The sequence below is a fragment of the Cervus elaphus genome, chromosome 15, assembly GCF_910594005.1.
Source record: "Cervus elaphus chromosome 15, mCerEla1.1, whole genome shotgun sequence".
Taxonomy (NCBI): Eukaryota; Metazoa; Chordata; class Mammalia; order Artiodactyla; family Cervidae; genus Cervus; species Cervus elaphus.
Window position 1 is genome coordinate 64,963,184 of NC_057829.1, and position 20,642 is coordinate 64,983,825.

At 52.4% G+C, this 20,642-nt stretch overlaps 2 protein-coding genes across 3 annotated transcripts; one reads left to right on the forward strand and one right to left on the reverse strand.

The window, feature by feature from the left end:
- Positions 1-4,849: 4,849 nt before the first annotated feature.
- SEMA4G (semaphorin 4G) lies at positions 4,850-18,649 on the forward strand. 2 transcript variants are annotated; one of them, XM_043925073.1, is made up of 17 exons: positions 4,892-4,979; positions 5,707-5,774; positions 7,939-8,404; positions 8,500-8,648; positions 8,914-8,976; positions 11,943-12,041; positions 12,146-12,239; positions 12,387-12,500; positions 12,705-12,874; positions 12,959-13,128; positions 13,394-13,538; positions 13,641-13,863; positions 14,273-14,388; positions 14,532-14,707; positions 14,903-14,964; positions 16,348-17,405; positions 17,533-18,649. In XM_043925073.1, exons 3-16 carry the CDS (start codon positions 8,281-8,283, stop codon positions 17,175-17,177), a joined length of 2,535 nt encoding a protein of 844 aa, XP_043781008.1. In that variant the 5' UTR covers positions 4,892-4,979; positions 5,707-5,774; positions 7,939-8,280; the 3' UTR covers positions 17,178-17,405; positions 17,533-18,649. The 2 variants fall into 2 exon arrangements, with proteins under 2 accessions (XP_043781009.1, XP_043781008.1); XM_043925074.1 differs by lacking the exon at positions 5,707-5,774 and having other exon boundaries at positions 4,850-4,979.
- A 789-nt stretch (positions 18,650-19,438) lies between these two features.
- Positions 19,439-20,633, reverse strand: MRPL43 (mitochondrial ribosomal protein L43). Its single transcript, XM_043925084.1, has 3 exons — positions 20,442-20,633; positions 20,246-20,352; positions 19,439-20,130 (listed from the first exon to the last, which is right to left on the reverse strand). The coding sequence occupies exons 1-3, from the start codon at positions 20,570-20,572 to the stop codon at positions 19,889-19,891; spliced, it is 480 nt and encodes a 159-aa protein (XP_043781019.1). The 5' UTR covers positions 20,573-20,633; the 3' UTR covers positions 19,439-19,888.
- Positions 20,634-20,642: the final 9 nt, after the last annotated feature.

The following is a 20,642-nucleotide window of genomic DNA, read 5'->3' on the forward strand; positions in this document are numbered from 1 at the left end:
ATTTGCTGTATACTCTGCCATTGGGAATGTGGTAATCTCTTTATTATGTCACCTCATTCAGGACAAGCATTCAACAGCTGTACTGCTACTGCATGTCAGGCACTGCTTTTAAGATTCAGTGGTGAACAACACAAACAGGTAGCTCATGAATCTTACCTTCTGAAATCCAGGTGAAGGTATTTTCCTTTATTAGGCAAAGAGGACTGGAAAAGAATACCTTTGGCCTGGCTTCCTTTTTCTGGAGCTGAGGACAAAGAAAGGGGAAGCCATACAGAGTAGAGGCAGAGCTTAGAACCACTTCCAACCTGTCAGGCAGATGCAGCTCTGGATATGACAGCTGAGGGCTTCCCTTGTGGCTCAGCTAGTAAAGAATCCGCCTGCAATTCAGGATGCCTGGGTTTGATCCCTGGGTTAGGAAGATCCCCTGGAGAAGGGAAAGGCTACCCACTCCAGTATCCTGGTCTGGAGAGTTCCATGGACTGTCTAGTCCATGGGGTCGCAAAGACTCAAGACACGACTGAGCAACTTTCATTTTTTTCATGCCAGCCGAAGGGAGACATAGATTGAGCCGACCTCACAGGAGAAACTGTTCTCCTCAGCTCATAGAAGGACTAGGCATGGTTGCCAGAGGCCTCGGGTTCCAGAACCATGCCATTTCCTTCTCTCTTCTGATGGGCTAATTAAGAGGAAACTGACCACCTGTCAAACCAATCGATCCTAAAGGAAATCAGTCCTGAATATTCATTGGAAAGACTGATGCTGAAGCTGAAACTCCCAATCCTTTGGCCACCTGATGTGAAGAACTGACTCATTGGAAAAGACCCTGATGCTGGGAAAGATTGAAGGCAGGAGAAGGGGACGACAAAGGGTGAGATTGTTTGGCATCACCAACTCACTGGACACGAGTTTGAGTAAGCTCTGGGAGTTGTTGATGGACAGGGAAGCCTGGTATGCCGCAGTCCATGGGGTTGCAAAGAGTTGGACATGACTGAGCGACTGAACTGAACTGACCACCTGTGAGCCCTTTTCTCCCCCTCCTGGCATATTCAGAGCCACAGCCTAGGCAAAAACAGACAGTGCCTCAGGTACTTAACTGGGAGGCAGGCAGCACAGCCTTGTCCAAGATAAGCGCCTTGACCTTGCCCTTAGTCCTGACCTCAGATCCCAGATTCACAGTATCAGCCATGTGATCTTTGGCAAGTTACTTGTCTTTTCTGAGCTTGCGTTTCTTCATCTGTTAGTGTGTACCTCAGGATTAGTGAGAGCTAAGTAAGCTAGTGGAGTGAAAAGTGCTTAGCCAAGTGTCTAGCATATAGCAAGAACTTAAATAAATATTATTTAGCTTTAATCTGAAGCTTTTCTGAGATGAAGATTAAAATTAATCTTGGTACTTTGGGGTTCACTGTCATCTGAGCAAACCATATCTCTTAAAATTACAGTGTATGTGTTTATTCTGATACAGGGAATTCCAGAAGCTGCTCTGTCCTGCTTTGTCCCTGTTGGCAAAAAATTGTGATTTCCGCCCCCTCCCCCCCCCCAAACTCAGCATGCGAAAGCTGAGGACAGGGTGGTGGGTGATTTTCCATCCTATGTGGACATGTCCTGATACTCCCTTTTCCTTGCTAACCATTCCCCGGGCTGGAGTCAAGAGAGGGCAAACCAGAAGGCCCAGCTTTGGGTTCGACTCTCAAGATGACTGGCTGGGAGGAAAAGCAACAGGCAAAACAGGCTCCTGAGGCAGTGGAATAGTGAGACTACATCGTTGTTACACTGGTGATAGTGCCTACTGAAGAAGCACCAGAGCTGTGTGCACATACAAAATAAAGGTCATGCCACCTAAAGGGAGAATGCTGGGCAAACTAGAGGTGGAGACGGCAAAACAGGAACAGAAGTGCTGCCACAGTGAACAGAGAAGCAGGACAACTTGACTAGGGCAGAGTTCTCTTATCTCAGGGAACCTGTGCTCAAGTTTCAGGATTTCATACCTATCCCCTTCACCAAGGATCCCTGCTACAGTGAGTATCTTGGTCTGTGCAAATCCTGGAGCCAAACACTGGTGGCTTAGGTGTCCTTAGGTGTCCTTAGGTGGCTAAGGACAACCAGCACTGGCCTCTGCCACTTTTTTACAGCCAAATTGGGGAGAATAACCTAGCAACAAGACCCACATTTGTGTTCTGTGTGAAGTACACTAGAATGTTTTCAAGTGGGGTCCTCTCAGCCACCCTCGGAAGCTATGAAGCTGCCAGGGTAGTGACTTTTAAGGGTAAGTAATAATCTGTGCAAAAATGACTCCTGTGTCCCCAGATTCAGATTTATGTCTTAAGTTGAGGTTAGTGTCTTGGTTTGATTTCTTGTCTCTCCCATTGTCACTATCCCCTCATTCATATTTTATCAACTTGATTTGCCGAGAAGAATATTATCAATCAAAAGGGCTTCCTATAGAAAGTTAACTCTTGTCACACATTAAGTTCAGAAATTGAAGTGGGAGGACAGCAGAGAGAGATGGAATTGGTCTGAATCTATATTATCAGAGATAGTGAAGTAACTGCCCAGCTACAGTTTAGCCAGTGCCATGCTAGAATTCAGCATTGTGATTTATACATTCTGTTTATTTGAAAATGTGTAAGATTCTGAGTCAGCCATCAGAGCACCTTAGAGGAGAAAGGCTTGCCTCATAGAGTTTAGGTGAGTTAAATGCTGAACTGACCACCAAACTATTTTGGCCTACTTACCACCTCATGAGGTACCTAAGTCAGCACTGAGTTCTATGTGAGCATGAGAAGCTGTGTCCCTTAGCCACCTGGGCCCCTGCACTTTAATTTCTCTCCTGTCTTTACCATGAGGTGATAGTCTTCCGGCCCTCCCTCTACCATCCCCCAGCCCACTTTCCCACAAGGACTGCAGATTTACCTTTCATAGCCATGTGTCTCCTGGTCTTCCCAGCTTGCACTTACTCAATCCATCAGCTCTTTCAGGATTTTTTTCTGTGTTCTTTTCTGAATTACTTGCTGACTTTTCCCTTCTGTTTCCTACTAGCAACCGTCTTATCAAATCAAACTCACTTTTGTCTTTCATGCCCCTTCCCTTCTGCCCACTCCCCCAACACTCATCTGTGCACAAACTTGCATATTTCTGCCTTTGCTCAGACAGTTCTTTAGGTTTACCCTGCTTCTCTCTTCTCTACCTTTGCTCAGACAGTTCTCTACCCTGCTTCCCTCTTCTCAGGGTTTTCCAGTCCTGATTTCAAGGCAAGTCACTTAATGCCTTAGAGCCTGTTTTCCCATCTAATAAATAGGCCTGATAATCCATCAGGGTGGAATGAAACTACAACGAAAAATATTAAGTTGGACACTCTTTGTAAAAGTTTGTGTACACTTTAATTTTTGGCTGCACCACGAGGCTTACAGAATCTTAATTCCTCGACTGGGGATTGAATCTGCCCCCCGCAGTAGAAGTGCAAAGTCCTACCCACTGGGCTGCCAGGGAATTCCCTATGTACACTTGCATGTAAACATTTCTTTCCAGCTGCCTCCCCTTCCACATACACACACATCCTATTTACGGAGTGCTGGGGGTGGTGGAAGTGGGACGTGGGCCCTGCTGTCTAGCGGTATGTAGTCTCACAGCCGCACAAACTACAGACTGTATGTGATGAAGTGCCAAACTGAGCTTTGGGGAATTCTGAGAAAAGCGATGACATGTCTTTTCCAGGGTCCCTTCAGTTAAATAATGACAGCTACCTCAATCTTGTTGACCCTCTCTTAGGCCAGTGCTCATCTGTCTGTCCCCCCACTCCCTGCTCCTCCAGAGCTCAGATTCCTAGGCACATGTGAGGCTCAGTTACCTATGACCCTGTGGCTCTCATCATTTTGGTCTTATTCTTAGACCATATCAATACTGTCATGAATGAGAGAGGGAGGATCAGACCAGGTTGTGGCTAGAGCTCAGGTCTGATTTGATTTTAAACCCTAAAGGGAGATTTTAATAGGTGTTGGGAAGGAAGCATGACCCGAGTTGAGGGAAAATTGCGGGGCCAGGGTGCATGGGAGGACTACCCTAGTTGATTAAGGAGCTGGAGAGTTGATTCTTAGGAGGCTTCTTAGATTACTGCTGGGTAAGGTGATCAAGCCTAGAAAGGGAGGGATATTTGCTCACCTAGGAGGAGCTCACTGTAAGATCTGGAATAAGAATGATATTCAACATGAACTGGAAGGGAACGCAGGTGTCTGAGTGACCCAGTCCCTGAGGAGGTAGACCCCAGTTACATCTAAGAGTTGGTCTGAGTGGACAAGTGCAAATGTTTGTGGCTTCTTTAATCAGAAAAACAGCATTTTTTTGTATGCACTCCCGGTCAAATTTTTATTCATCCCTTGAAGCCTGACCCCCTCAGGCCTCAAGCTGAAAGAGCAGGCGGCTGGAGACACTTGAGTTAGAAATCAAGACCCTCATCTGGGTTGAGAGCTGCCCCAACACTTGGTGTCCACCTACTCTGGCCCTCCGCCCTAAGCAGAGAGCAGAAGCAGGTGGCAGGAGTGCAAAAAGTGAGCTCCGCATTAGAGGACTGGCCAGAGGGTCTTCGGAGAGTTAAGTCGGCCAGAGGACAGGTGTGCACATCCCCCGGAGAAAGCAAGTCCAAGGGGTCCTAGGTCTGAGGGGTAGGAAGGTGGGATAAGTCCTTACAGAGCGCGCAGGGTGATGAAGCCACCACCAGGGGGCCCTGCCCTAGGGGGCGGGGCATGCCAGACGCCCGAGGGCACTGTGTGAGCCATGACCTATAGTATAGGGTGGGGGCGCGAAAGCAGGGAGCGCCTTTCCGCGCGCCCCGCCTCCCTGGCCCCGCCTTCCAGGCCCCTGCCCCACCCCCGGCTCCGCCTCCACCCGCCCCGCCTCCGGCCGCGGCCCCTTCCTCCCGCAGCTGGTGCTGTGGGGCCGCGGAGCCGCGCATCGCCGTCTGCATGGCCGGGGATCTGCTAGCAAAGGTGAGACAGGCGTGGAGTGCGGGCAGCGGCAAGGCCTGCGCCGGGGGGCGGGGGCCAGGCCAGGCCTTCCGTCTGTTAAACCTTCCAGGCTTGGCCAGGCCTTTCTCACCGCCAAGTACCCTGGTCCCGCATAAAAGCTGGAGACGGGCGCGGGCCAGGCCTCGGGCGGCGCTGGTCGCAGACCTGCCACCGCAGAATCGGGATCTGGAGTGGGGCGGGGGCCCGCGTGATGAACAGTGTTCCCCGGGATCTGGGTCACGTCTCCTGGCGTCTGGCGGGATCGAAGGAGAACTCGTCCTCGAGCTGCAGCAGTAGAGACTGAGGTTAGATCAGAAGAGAGGAGAGAACCGCGGACTGTCCAGGATGAAGGAAGGAGAGGGTAGCGGGGGAGGGGCTCTCAGGCCAGGAGAGACCGCCATCGTACTGGGCAGAGACGGATACCGCCTACACTAGGCAGGTGGACATCTGGGATGAAGGTCGACAGCCTGCCTATCCTACATTGATCCTGGTGGCTACCCTCCTCAGTTCCCTCCGCCCCAAGATCTAACAGCGGGAAGGTGGTCAGAGTTCAGGGGGCCGGCCCTGGGGGAGGATCGCAAGCTTTGGAACCGGAGATGGTGTGTGGGATGTGAACTGGAGACCTTGAAGCCTTGTGGTCACTGGGGGAAGGGGGTGGCAGCTCCGCCTGTCCCCCCGCCCCATGTAGCCCCACCCTCCTGCCCAACAGGTTAAATGCAGGCTGAGCGCTCCGGCCCAAATTCCATATCTAGAACTGCAGTAGACATGGGAGTAGAGGTGGGTTAAGTTCCTATTCCATTGCATCTTTACTTTGCTAAATCAAGGGGCCTCCTCCTGCCTGGGTTATGTAGCCCCTCCCTCCCTTGCCAGACTGGCCTTGACCCATGCATGCATCCTATTTGAGCATCTGAGATCAGAAACTTCCCTCCTCTTTACACACACACACAAACACAAACTTGGATTCTGGCCTTAGAATTAGGACTTCGGGGAAGGGAGGCAGGGTTCTGCTCTGCATCTCACCCCCAGTGGATACTGGTAGCCTCCAAGCCTGCCGTGAGAACTGGACCCCTGTGTGTACATACACTTGTCTCTGCGTAGATGTAATTGTGTGTTTGAGGACTGTGTGCATACAAATGTAGTTGATCCTTTTGTGGACATGATGGTGCCTGACCCATGTATCAGTGGGATTGTGTGTGTGTCCCTACAGGTGCAGGACCCTCCTGTGAATAGGTGTACAGTTTTCCATATATGTGTGGGTATATAACCCTCCTTGTTAACCCCTGAGACTGGGTGCCTTGCTAATTGAATGGGCATGTGAATACAACTTTACATGTAAATATGTAAAGACAGGTGGCAGGCCCTTTAGGTGAACATATGTGTGCAGACCTTGCTGTGAATGTGTGTGCCTGACTCTTCATGTGTACGTGTGCTCATAGCCCTCCTATGAATATGTATGTGTGTGTGTGTATCTACGTGCATGCACATCTCCCTCCTCTGGACATATGTGACTCGTTTAAACCTCTGTCGGTGTGCCAGGTACCACACTCTGAGTGGTTCCTCTGACCTGGGGTGTATTCCTCTTGCCCAATCCTAGAGATTGATCCCTCCTAGCCTTAGGGCTCCCCCCGCCCCTGCTCCACTTCTGCTCTAAGCAAATAGGAGGCCCCAAAGGTAAACAGGTGTGCCTCCACAGTGAGAGATGGGGCCTGGGCAGTTTGCCTGGGGCCTCTTGCTGCCCCAGCCCCCAGACCAGGATCTGATGCCCCTCCTGTGGTCCAGGGAGCCTCTTCAGTCTCCTCATACTCCATTCTCCATTTTTGGGCTCTGCTCCAGAACAGTAGTGACCTTAACCTCTTGAAAAAACCCTCCAAATTCCTGTTCTCTTTCTGGCCAATTCCCAGTCCCTCCCCTCTCTTCAAGGCCACCTAGTTAATATTTGACCTGGAAGGAAAGGGAGAGGCCAGTGGCCCCTCTGGCTTTGTCTCATGAGATTGGGTAAGATTGGATAAGTCAGGTTTTCTCCACACCTAGCCCAGCCAAGGAACTTCAGAGATCAGGCCTGAAGTTCAAGGGTCAGATCAGACCTGCCACCTATCCCAACCCCATCCCCAGCTGGTTGCCATGGGGGAGGGTCCAGGTGTGGTAACAGTCTCCAAGATGTACCAAGGGAGGTGGCCACCATCTCAGGGATCCTGTCGTTCCCCTTTTCCATGTTGCTCATGTCTCAGCTGAGTGACCTTGCACACTTGAGCTTCCTGCACTGGTATGACAACTGCACGGCTGAGGGGGGCGGAGGGGAGAGGGGGCAGATACCCATCTTGGTGCCTGTGAGTGCCTGTTTGCAGGTAGGGGCACGTGTGGATGCTTAGCCAGAGGGTACAGTACAGACTCGCTTGGGCAGGGCAGAGATGTTCACCCCCTTGGCGAGGAATGCTGAGGAGGAGAAATATCTAATTAAAGAGAAATTCCAGAGGGAGCTTTCAGGCCAGGGAAAAGAAAAAACAAAGGGAAAACAGGACAAACTAAACAAAGGCCCATTAAGCATCTCTGCCCAGGCTTTCCTGCAGAAGGCACCCCCGCAGGCGGAGGGGCAGCTACTGCCCGAGTTGGGTCTCACTGCTGGGAGAAGGCTTCTTCCTGAGAACCTGGGCTCTACCAAGATGGAGGCCTAGCTGAGCTTCTGACTGGGTTACAGAAGGGCTGTCACCTGAGATTTGGGTTGAAGGGAGTCTAGGGTCTTGTAAAGCGGGCAAGCTCCACCCAGCTTCCTGCATCTGAACAGCAAGGACAGAATGATGGGGTTCATTCCTCTTGTGGGAGTTTTGTAGATGCTGGGCCTCCTCCCTTTGATACCACCTGAACTCAGAGGGGAATGCTATCTACTTTCCATCTACACACAGATGAAAGGACTTTTTTTCTGTTTGTTTTTTCTTTTCTTCAGAAAACAGACCTCAGTGAACCAGAACTAGCCCTGCTGTTGGGGCAGGGTGACCCCACCAGTGACCTACAACCCCTGTGTGACCCCACCATGGAGTTTGTAACTGATGCCGAGAGGCAGCCTGGAATCCACCCCTCTTCTTGACCTCTTACCTGGGATTCCATGGCCGCACAATCATGTGATTCCATGTCTTCCCAATTCCAGGACCCTCCCTGGCCCCATGACCTCTGACCTTGTGAGCAACCTCCCTGGACCTTAATCCCTGTGACTGTTCTTCCCATCATCCCCCAGCCTCTGGCCCTGGCTCCCTTTGGGGGTCTTGTTGGTCTGAGCCTCCCCAGGAAGATGTGGGGGAGGCTCTGGCCCCTCCTCCTGAGCTTCCTCACAGCAACTGCAGTCCCTGGACCCTCACTGCGGAGACCATCCAGAGAACTAGATGCCACCCCGCGGATGACCATCCCCTACGAAGGTTTGACATCCCCAACCTTGAAAGGCAGCAGGAGCCAGGGGCTGAAGGTGGGGGGGCAGTCCCAGGGCTGGGCTCACAGATCCTGCTCTCCCCAGAGCTCTCTGGGACCCGGCACTTCAAGGGCCAAGCCCAGAACTACTCAACACTGCTGCTGGAAGAGGCCTCCGCAAGGCTGCTGGTGGGAGCCCGAGGTGCCCTGTTCTCTCTCAATGCGCACGACATAGGAGACGGGACTCACAAAGAGGTCAGCCCCTGGAGCCTAGACCACCCAGAGGGTATCCAGCTTCATTCAGCATCTTAGGACCTCAACTTCCCGGAAACCCTGTCAGTCTTCCATAACCCCCTGGTCAGACAGCACTGCCTTTCCTGGCTCAGGTCTCCTTTACATCCAATTCTCCTTCTGACACTTACCTCACCCTGGGGTCCTATCACCTTGTCCACAGGTAATGGGGAAAGGCAAAGGGATTGGGTTCGATGCCTCAGCCTATTCCCTTTACCACCCCCTCCAGATTCACTGGGAGGCCTCCCCAGAGATGCAAAGCAAATGTCATCAAAAAGGGAAAAACAACCAGGTATGTGATCAACCCGGTTCCCAACCCCTTTCCTCTTTCTCTTCAGTGGGGGCTTTCATGGTTGGTGGGGACACAGAGGTACAGATGGATAGGTACAGATGGAGAGGTACAGATCGGTCAGTCAGTTGCAGCAACCACAACGGACACTGTGAGTGCCGCTGGAGTGGCAGGCCTGGGAGCAATACTTGTAATGCAAACATCTGGTGACCTACTAGCGTGGTTTTGGATATTATCTTAATCTCCTCGGGGCTCCCAAATAATAATCATGATAACAATAGGTAATCTCTAGTAAGTGCTGACTTAGCTATTATCTAATTTCATTCTAAAATAATCCTAGAAAAGAAAAAATAAATAAATAAATAAAATAATCCTAGGAAATGGTGTTATCCTCCACTTTCAATGAAAAAAAAATGAGGCTTTGGTCAAGGAATAGCTCAAGTACCCACTTTTCTGTAGGTATTAGTGAAGTGTCCGGCTTCCTTGGTGGCTCAGACAGTAGAGTGTCTGTCCTCAATGTGGGAGACCTTGGTTCAATCCCTGGGTCAGGAAGATTCCCCTGGAGAAGGGCATGGCAACCACTCCAGTACTCTTGCCTGGAAAATCCCATGGACAGAGGAGCCTGGTGGGCTACAGTCCATGGGGTCACAAAGAGTTGGACAATGGACACGACTGAGCAACTAACACTCTCTAGTGAAGTGTCAGCCCTTTCTAGCTAAAGAACAGAATGTCTGCAGGGGTCCTATGTCTGGCTATGTAACAGATTCATCTGGAGAGCTTTTTACACAGTGTTTTTGTTTTTTTATGGTGTGGCACATCGGAATCTTAGTTCCCCAACCAGGGATCGAAATGGCACCCCCTGCAGTGGAAGCACAAAGTCTTAACCACTGGACTGCCAGGGAAGAACCTGGAGAGCTGTTTAAAAATACCCCAAGGCCCACAAGCTGGGGGATTCTGATTTAGTGGGTCTGCGGCACTTAAAGGCGTCTCCAGGAGATTTCATCAAAGGATGCCTCTAAGTGTAACATGGGTGGGAAATGGAGCTGGTGAAGCATATGGAGCCCAATTTATGGAGGGCTATTAACACCCAGCTGGGGGTTTGGATTTTATTCTATGACAGTGGTACCCTCACCATTTGATATTTTAGAGACTTTCAAACTTTAACATGCACTTAAATCACCTGGGTGTATTATAAATGCAGGTGCTAATTCAGAAGATCTGCGATTCTGCCATTCTAATGAGCTTCCAGATGAAGCTGACACACTGCTGGTCCCGGACCATTCTTTGACTTTAGAAGAACATTTCCCAAAGCATGTTCTGAGAAGCAATAATTTTCAAAAGAGATGTTTAATAGTTAGATGAGTCTGGAAAATGCTGCATGCTCAATCCTACAATGCACAGCGATACCCTTAAGGCTTTGAGGTGTCCCCAGTAAAGGTAGCTTTTACCTGTGGTTTTCTATTCATTTGACCACAGAACTCCCCCTCCCTCCTTCCCCCTTTTTAATGGAAACATCTTGGGGAAACACTATTTTAAGAATATTTATCTGGTCTCAGGCACTAAATGAATTAAAATAGAGTGAGTCTGGAGACAAGAAAGGTAGTGCGAAGGTGGGGGGCATATGGGTCAGAGGAGGGAGGCCTGAGCAGGCTGGTGGAGAGGAGGGCTGGATGCCAAAGTCTGCACCTGGTGAGGGTGGGGTAAAGACATAGAGGCCTGAATGGACTCAAACCCTGGGTAACAGGCAGGAGGAGGAATCATTAACAAGGCAAAGAAGTCAAGAGGGCATCAGCTTAGGGCACTTGATGGGCAGAGAAGGCCTCTGTGGCTGCAGGAGGGTGAATGAGGCCACAGGAAGGGGCAGGGCTCTGTCATGTAGGGCCAGGAGCATGTGGGGCCCTATGTTCAGGACTCTGGTGAGTCACAGAAGGGTTTTAAATACAGCAGTGACATGATCTGGTTTACATTTTTAAAATATGCCTCGGAAAGTGGGTTGCAAGAGGGTGCTGACTGGTAGAATCTCTCTGAAAGGAAAATCCAGACAATGGTAACAGCAGTCTCCTTTGAAGGCAACAGGATAAAAAAAGAGACTGTTTACAACATATCCCTTTGTACCTTTTGAATTTTACACTGTGTGCATGTATTCCTCATTCACTGACTCAATAAACAGCTTTTGTAAAGACAGGCACAGAGGTGCGGGAGCTGGCAGGTGGTCGCTGTGGCTGTCCAGGGAAGGGATGACGGTGATGATGTGGAATAGGGTGGGGGCAGTGGAGGGGAAGTGGACCGAGTCATGGGACTTGTAGGAAAAGACTTAATCATGGAAAAAAAAAGAAAAAAAAAAGACTTAATCATGGAGATAGACTGAATGTGGGGGTGAGGGAATGGGAAGCAGCAAAGATGACGCCTGGTTTCTGGACTGAGTAATAGGATGGATGGGTGAAGTGAGGTGGGAAAGACGGGAAGAACAGGTTTAAGAGAGAAGATGCACAGGACGGAGGAGGCGACGAGCTTGATTTCTGACAGCATGAGTTCGACATGTCTGTGGGCTAGCAGGTGGAGCAATGGCTGGAACCTGGGGGGTAGGTTTGGTAATGCCACCCTGAAGCGGGTGTGGGAGCTCCATGACTGGCGGATGGTGCTGAGAAGATGCAAGAGAGAAGCATCTTCAGGTGGTGAGAGCCCTGGAGCCCCCAGACTAGGGAACTGCAGAAGATGCAGGAGAAGCCAGCCAGGTGTGTCAGGTAAGCTGAGCTAGCCAAGGGAAGAGGAGTCATGCCCCTGAGAGACCAAAGGACAGTGAGTTCCCGGGAACAGTCTGTGTCCTGAGCAGTGAGAACACCCACCAGGATCTTAGAAGGAATTGTTTGTCCTGTGGGTGGGGGCAAGGGCCAGACCACAGAGCTGGCCTAATGGAAGTGGTCTCTAAGGAGGCCCAGGGCTCACAGCCTTCCTCGTCTATCCCACAGACTGAGTGTTTCAACCACGTGCGATTCCTGCAGCGGCTCAACGCCACCCACCTCTACGCATGTGGGACTCACGCCTTCCAGCCTCTCTGTGCAGCCATTGTGAGTGTGTTTGCCTCTGCTCCCTGACCCTGGACCCGTCTGACCTTTGGCGAAAACCCCGGCCTGTCCTCAGGATCACTGACTTTGGGCCCTTCCTCCCCCAGGATGCTGAGACCTTCACCTTGCCAACCAGCTTCGAGGAGGGGAAGGAGAAGTGTCCTTACGACCCAGCCCGCGGCTTCACTGGCCTCATCATTGGTAAGCATGCTCTCCTCTCCACATGGGCCCCTCAACCACAGGCATGCTGTCTGTGGGGCATGGATCTCATTGCTAGGACTTGCCACCCATGTAGTATTGTGTCTTGTGTGTGACGTGTCTCTCACGCTGGACATGTTTGTGCCTCAGATGGAGGCCTCTACACAGCCACTCGGTATGAATTCCGGAGCATCCCTGACATCCGCCGGAGCCGGCATCCACACTCCCTGAGGACGGAGGAGGCACCAATGCACTGGCTCAATGGTTAGGAGGATGAGGCCCAGGGTGGTGGGGGGCAGGGGACTGTTTCTGCATCTGTACTCCCTTGGGCAGTTGGCCATCATCCCATCCCCAAATCCCCAGGTGAGCCTATCTCTTCCTGGGTGTGGTTGAATAAGGGCAGTGCAATGGGGGTGGGGGCGGTGGGTGGAGATCCTCAATCTATCTCAGAAGCCACCTGACCCACAGATGCTGAGTTTGTGTTCTCCGTCCTGGTGCGGGAGAGCCAGGCCAGTGCCGTGGGTGACGACGACAAAGTTTACTACTTCTTCACGGAGCGTGCTGCTGAGGAGGGTGCAGGCAGCTTTGCTCAGAGCCGCAGCAGTCACCGTGTGGCCCGTGTGGCCCGCGTGTGCAAGGTGAGGAGGACTGAGGTCAGGGCAAGGGTGTAGAGGGTGAATCTCTGACTCTGGCCATTGACCCCCTGCCCCCTGCTTCCCCAGGGAGACCTGGGAGGGAAGAAGATCCTGCAGAAGAAGTGGACCTCCTTCTTGAAGGCGCGCCTTATCTGCCACATCCCACAGTACGAGATGCTGCGCAGTGTCTGCAGCCTGCAAGCTGATACCTCAGCACACACACACTTCTATGCGGCCTTCACGCTGACCACACAGTGGTCAGTTCGGGGACGGAGGGAAGGCGAGGGATGGGGACAGTGTAGGGGCTGGAGCAGAGGTCAGGGGAGATGAGATAGGACCCCCTGGGGGGAAGCCAGCCACAGACGGAGAACTTCAGGCACATCCAGGGGTCTGCTGCCACTCAGGAGAGGGCTTGTGGACTTGGGGCTGGGATTGGTCAGGGCAACAGTGGGCTCCAAGCTGGGCAGGTAGGCAGGCTCCTTTCAGTGTGACTCAGCCCTCTCCCCTCCATCCCATCCTTAGGAAGACCCTGGAGGCATCAGCCATATGCCGCTATGACCTGGCCGAGGTGCAGGCTGTCTTTGCAGGCCCCTACATGGAATACCAGGATGGTGTCCGGCGCTGGGGCCGCTACGAGGGCGGGGTGCCAGAGCCCCGGCCTGGCTCGGTGAGTAGACAGGACCCCTAAGATGGAGAGGAGGTCTAACCTTGTGGGGAGGGTGGGCCAGTGGTAGAGTTCTAAGATTCACCACCCTATTCCCCACCACAGTGCATTACAGATTCATTGCGAAGCCGAGGCTACAACTCATCCCAGGACTTGCCATCTCTGGTCCTGGACTTTGTGAAGTTACACCCACTGATGGCTCGGCCTGTGGTGCCTGCACGCGGACGGCCCCTGCTGCTCAAGCGCAGTGTGCGCTACACACACCTCACGGGGACACCTGTCAGCACACCCGCCGGACCCACCTATGACCTGCTCTTTCTGGGCACAGGTGCTTCTGACCCCTGGCCTGAGCCCTTTGGTGACTGCTGGCCTGAGTCCTTGATCCCTGTTGACGTCCAGTCCCCTGGATGACCCCGATCACAAAACCCTGGTGACCACTGATGTTGATTCTTCAGTGAACACTCACTACTGGTCCCCAAGGACCGCTAGCTCTTGGTGACTGCTGACTCCTGTCACCAACCACAATGACATTTGACCCTGGTCATTAATGCTTCTAAATCCAATAATTCTTGCCATGACTAGCTTGGAGTTTCCAATCTCGGGAGAACCCACTGCTACTGGCTGAATCCTTGTCCCTGACCTCAGGACTCCAAGCTGTTCCCATTAGGCTATTTATTGCAGGGGGCTGAGAGTAGATTCCACTGTTGGAGTCTGACCTTCTGCCATTCCCATACCAGCTGATGGCTGGATCCACAAGGCTGTGGTCCTGGGCTCTGGGATGCACATTATTGAAGAGACACAGGTGTTCAAGGAGCCCCAGTCTGTGGAGAACCTGGTCATCTCTCCGATGCAGGTAGTCCCTGACTCATGACCCTCAATATTCTGGTCTTGCCAGAGCAGACAGAGGGAGGTGGAAGGCTGGACACTGGCTGCGTGTGTGTGTGTCTGTAAGTGGGAGTGAGGTGCTGCCAACCAGCTGTCCTCTCTGACTCCTAGCATAGCCTCTACGTGGGGGCCCCAAGTGGCGTCATCCAGCTACCACTGTCCAGCTGCTCCCGCTACCGCTCCTGCTATGACTGCATCCTGGCCCGGGATCCCTACTGTGGCTGGGACCCCAGCACCCATGCCTGCATGGTGACCACCACCGTAGCCAACAGGTCCCAGAGTAGCAGGTGAGAGGCATGGGGGTTGGGGGGCGGGGTTCGAGGGTCCCATTTGCCCTGGGGATCAGGGCCGAAGGGGTGAAGGAGGGCCTGCCAGCTGCGGGGAGTAGGGTCCAGTGGTTAGTAACAGCTTTACTGACCCTTCCACTGGGCAGACTACAGCCCAGTTCCCCTTGTTCTTGAATCCCAATCCTCTGTCTCCAGGACAGCACTCATACAGGACATGGAAAGAGGAAACCGAGGCTGCGAGGGCAACAGGGACACAGGTAAGTGACATCATGGCCATGTGTGGGTCTCGTAGCATAGTCTGTCCTCTTTACCATTTGATGCCATTTGTATGTGCATATATATATCTGAATGACTCTGTGCTTTCAGTGAGAATGACCTAGCACAGAGTAAGTATTCAACAAACATTTGTTGCAAAACGAAAAGTTATAAATAAGAAAATAGATTCAAGATGTGAAGTTTCTCCTCACTACTGGAGCTTACAGCCAAGTATGTGCGCAGGCAATTAAATGATCACACAATAAATTACAATTCTTTTGTTTTTTTTGATACAAAAGAAATAATTACAACTATGACAAGGGTTTGAGAGATAATAGGTTCTTCCCCAAGGAAGATCAGATGACTGAGCTGATATCTGAAGCAAGAGCAATAATCATAATAATCATAGCTAATATGTACCGAGGATTTACCATGCGGCAAGCACTGATCAAACACACGCATTTTATTTGTTCTCAGAGCATTCCTATGAGAAAGGTGCCATTATTACCATCTCCATGAGGGGCAATCTCTCTGAGTAACAGAGAGAATATGTAAACTACCCAAAATTGATCAGCTCTTAAGCAGTAGGGTCAGAATTTGAGCCTAATCCCAAGCAGGCTGACTGGAATCTGTGCTTTTGTTCACTGTTATGCTTTCTCCTCCAAGTTAACCTGGCTAATACAGGGCACGAGGAAGGGGACAACACCCAAGTAGAGGGAAGAGCAAGCTTGGTGTTTGAACGAGAGAAGAGGCTGGAGAGATGGGCAGGACTGTGCTGAGGCAGGGGGATGGCATCATCAGCTTAGTGTTTTTAAAAGGTCACCCCACTAAAAAAAAAAAAAAGGTCACCCCACTGCTGCATAAAGAATGGATTAGGTGAGGGCCAGCAGCTGGGGAAGGAGAGATGTGAAGGTTTGAGAAAGATTCTGGAAGCAGAATCTTAGTGAGGGTTAGATACAAAGGTGAAGGGGAGAGAGAGACAAGGGAGACTCAAGTTTCTGGGAAATGGCTGGTGGTGCCATACATGGTGATGACAATTCAAGAAAAATACAGTGTAGTCTAAGAGGGAGCTTTAGGCCTCAGTTCCTGTGACATGTCCAAGAGATGCACAGCACATAGAAGAAAGTCAAGTCTACGCTCAGTAGAAAACTCTTTGTTGGAGACAGAGATGAGGAATCACTAGTAGATGTCAGGAACTGAAACCACTGACATGGCCAACTGAACCTTGCGTGGGAGCATGAGCACAGAGGGTTTAGTCTGTAATTCGAGATTCTGTGCTTGGTGCGGGGGACCTAACAGTGAACCACCTGGCTTGCCATCTCCAGTGCCCTCCCAGGATAAGCAGGATAAACTGACCACATTCTCCTGTCCCTTGCTCCCTCCAGGGCCACCACCACCACTGAAGACCCGTTCTGTGCTCCGGGGCGATGATGTCCTATTGCCCTGTGACCAGCCATCCAACCTGGCCCGGGCCTTGTGGCTGCTCAATGGGAGCATGGGCCTGAGCGATGGGCAGGATGGCTACCGCGTGGGTGTGGATGGGCTGCTGGTAACAGACACGCAGCCTGAGCACAGCGGCCACTACGGCTGCTATGCTGACGAGAACGGCCTCCGCACCCTGCTGGCCTCCTACAGCCTCACGGTGCGGCCAGCCACTCCAGCCCCTGCTCCACAAGCCCCTGCCATGCCTGGGGCGCAGCTGGCTCCAGATGTGCGGCTGCTGTATGTGTTAGCCATTGCTGCACTTGGTGGCCTCTGCCTCATCCTGGCTTCCTCCCTCTTCTACGTGGCCTGTCTTCGGGGAGGTGGACGAGGGCACCATCGAAAATACTCACTGGGTCGGGCTGGCCGGGCAGGGGGCTCTGCTGTGCAGCTGCAGACGGTCTCAGGCCAGTGTCCTGGAGAGGAAGACGACGGTGATGATGGGGAGGGGGCTGGGGGCCTGGAGGGTGGCTGCCTCCAGATCATCCCCGGAGAGGGGACCCCAGCCCCGCCGCCGCCGCCCCCCCCACCACCACCAACTGAACTGACCAATGGGCTGGTGACGCTGCCCAGCCGGCTGCGCAGGATGAATGGCAACAGCTACGTGCTCCTGAGGCAGAGCAACAATGGAGTGCCGGCGGGGCCCTGCTCCTTCGCGGAGGAGCTCAGCCGCATCCTGGAGAAGAGGAAGCACACACATCTCGTAGAGCATCTGGATGAGAGCTCTGTCTGAGCTCAGGCTCCCAGGACAAATGCTTTTCCAAACCAGCCTGCCTGTACCAGGCTGGGCCGCTGCCTCCCCAGTGGAAAACTTACCCTCATCCCTGCAACTCCAGGCCCTTATCCCAACTTTATGATGTCCCTGTAGGGCTGGCCAGCGTCAGGCCCAGCCAAAGCCCCCTTCTCAGTCTCTCCACAGACCCATCTGTGAGCAGCCCAGGTCAACCGGTGCTCCTCAGAGGTAAGTGCCCCTCAGGCTCTGCAGTCCCAGCCCCCACTCCTCTTCCCTTTTAACCTAAGCACTTGGGAGGAGAGGATGCCATCTTCCTGCCCCATTCACCTGCTTACACCCTTCCTCTTTCTCCCAGGCAGGGCTCTGCAGGTCCAGGTGGCCTCAAGGTCACCACCCTCTGCCTGGCCCTATGTGCTGGATGGTTCTGGAAACAAACCAGACTTCTGCCAGCCACCAGAGCCACCTGAGCCCTGCGTGCATTCACGTGCACACGTGGAAGAATACCTATCAGCTGGGCTGCAGGTCCCCCACCCCCACCTCCTGGTGCATTCCTGCGTTTCATCCCTTCTTCTGAACTTTGGGTACCCTCTCAATTGCCACCTCCCATCCTATCTAGTCTTTTCCTGTAGTCCCAGCCCCATGTGATGATCTCTTTGGCAAGAGCTTGGCAACAGGCCAGCCTGGGAAGGTAAGACTATTGTATCCTTCCCTCTTCTCCCCTAATGTGTAGCCCTTGTGAGTCAGCCTCCCTACCCCTTGGTCACTCTCAGGAGTGCCAGAGACAGCTCCAGGCATGGTCTTCCTCATGCACATGTGCTTACATTTCCATTCACATGCACCTTCTGAGCCCCCCCTTGCTGCACTGAACCTGTGTCTGTCGGATTTCGTCCATGAACATTTCAGAGGGAGAGCCGTCTCCCATTTAGCTGTCCTTGCAGACACTTCTTAGGACGGGTGACCAACACTGCACTCAATGAGCCAGCCTCCCTTATGGGGACCAAGCATTTGCTGCCCCTAGATCAGAGCAGGGGGAGGAGAGATCTGATGTCTCACCTGGCACTGATGCCCGTTCTCGGAACTATGCAAAGGGCAGAGGTTGGGAGTCTGGATGCTTGGCTCCCACCCCTGTCCTACCTCACCGGGGCACTTTCAGGGTCCAGGGGCCTCTGAAGTCTCCAGGCCCACATGGGACAATCAAAACCTGACTGAACTCCCCCATTTCCCTCGGGTGAGGATGACTGTTATTTTTGTAGCTGAGAACGTGGAATCCCACGGATTTTTACTGCCCTTCACCCAACCTCTCCTTCCTCTACCCCATAATGAATGTATTTATTGTAAACTGGCTACACTTCTTTAGAAATGCCCCCGCTCACCACGCAGGTAGGCGGGACAGGCATGTGACAAGAGTGGGGAGGCTGGGCTCAGCTCCTCCCCCTACTGTTGGTTAATAAATACCCTTTTCCCCACAGCTACTATGAGTGGTCTGCTTGGTCTAGGCTGGTCTTCCCCTGATCACCAGGAGACAGGCTTCTAAGCTTATGATAAATATGTTTCAGAGTGGGGTTTGCTTTCCATAAACCATTTTCAGGGCTTCCCTGGTGGCCCAGTGGTAAACAATTCGGCTGCCAATGCAGAAGACATGGTCCAGGAAGATTCCATAAGCAACTAAGCCCGTGCGTCGCGGCTACTGAGCCTGTGCTCTAGAGCCCGGGAATGCAACTACTGAGCTATTTGCCACAACTACTGAAGCCCACGTGCCCTAGAGTCTGTGCTTCACAAGAAGAGAAGCCACTGCAATAAGGCTATGCACAACTAGAGAAAGCCAGTGTGCAGCAATGAGGACCCGACACAGCCAAAAATAAAATTATTATTTTTTTAATTTTGCAGAAGTTGGGATCCTCAGCTTCCATCCTGATTGTCCTGAACAGGCACACAGTAGCTTTTTAAAATGATCACTATTTACTGATCATGGTGATAAGGGGATGATAAAATTAATGACAATTCAAGAATTCATACAAAAGTTTCTAGGTTTTTACCTCCTGGCTCTTTTTCTCATCATCTCCTCCCCTCCCTAGGTCTAGAAGATGCTGCCTGTTAATCAGATGGTCTGAGAATCACTCTTTGCAAGGGTTAAACCTAGATTAATCATATGGCCTTTGATACTACACCATCCTGAAGAGTTATTATTCATTTTGCTTCTGGTTTTAGGATAGTCAAAAAATGGTGTTACAGTTTAAAAATGCACATATTTTGAAGCAAACTTCAAGTGTGACCTTGGCAAATTTATTAACTTCAGTTTTCTAATCTGCACACAAACATTCACATAGATATAAAGGGCCTAGCCCAATGCCAGGCTCACAGCAGACTCTCTTGGTCACTGGCTACAGAAACAGGCCAAAAGGAATTCTTCAGAAGCCAGCCTTGAAAGCCTTCACTGTGATTTGAGATCACTATTATTGATTTGGATTTGAGAAATGAAGACCCAGTCAAATCTCTGAAGATTCTCAGGTTTCAGGATGCCAACTGGCTGAGAATGAGGAGACTCACAGTCCCTGCCCCTCAGGGTGGACATCAAAAGAGACAGGCAGCTCTTCTTTATCCTAAGCAAAAGTACCCACTGGTGGACCCCATCTGTCTCCCGTGAAGCAAACCAGGAGCAGGAACCACCTCTGCTGGAGTGAGAGTCCAAACTCTGGGTATTAAGTTGGTCTTCATTGTGCTGGCCGCTGGGTCGGGGCAGGATTCTGGACCTCTCGAGGGCGCAGCCCGCCCAGTGCTGTCGGCTTGTTGGTGAAGGGGTGCCACTGGCCCTGGATGCTAGGACTGTCCGTGTGGAAGGGCTTGCGGATGCGGATCACGTCCAAGCCCGACTGGTCGGCCAGCTTCTGCACCAGCGTGGCAATCTCCTCAACCGACTTGCAGTTGAGGCTCTCCTCGCGCACAGCTCCATTAACTGGTCGAAGGGAGATGGGAATAACAGAAGCGGAGCAGGGGTCAGACGAGCGGCAGGCAAACGGGCCGAGCCCCCCTCCGACGCCGCTCTCCAGCCCTCGCCCGGCCCCACTCACGGTATTCGGCCACTACTCTCGGCACACAGCACGGCCGCGGGTTCACATATATGACGACCCCGGGATTCCGGCGGGCGAAGTCGGCCACCTCCCGTTCCACGAACTCCCTGAGGGACCCGAGAAGGGTGAGCAAGGTGACCCCTGACCCGGGGCGACCGCGGCTGGAGTCGCAACCCCACGCCCTTCCTTGGCTCACCTGACGCCGCGGGACGAGGGCGCGTCACGGCTGAGGCTAAAGCTGAGGCGCTGCAGCTGCTGCACGTAGCGACCCAGCCCGTTGTGCAGGACGCTCGTCAGGAAGCGGCTCGCGGTCCCGCGGGCCGTCATGGCCACAGCTCTCCGGTCGTCAAGCCGGGTCTCGCGGAGTTGGGGCGGGACAGACAAGAGGCTTCCGCTT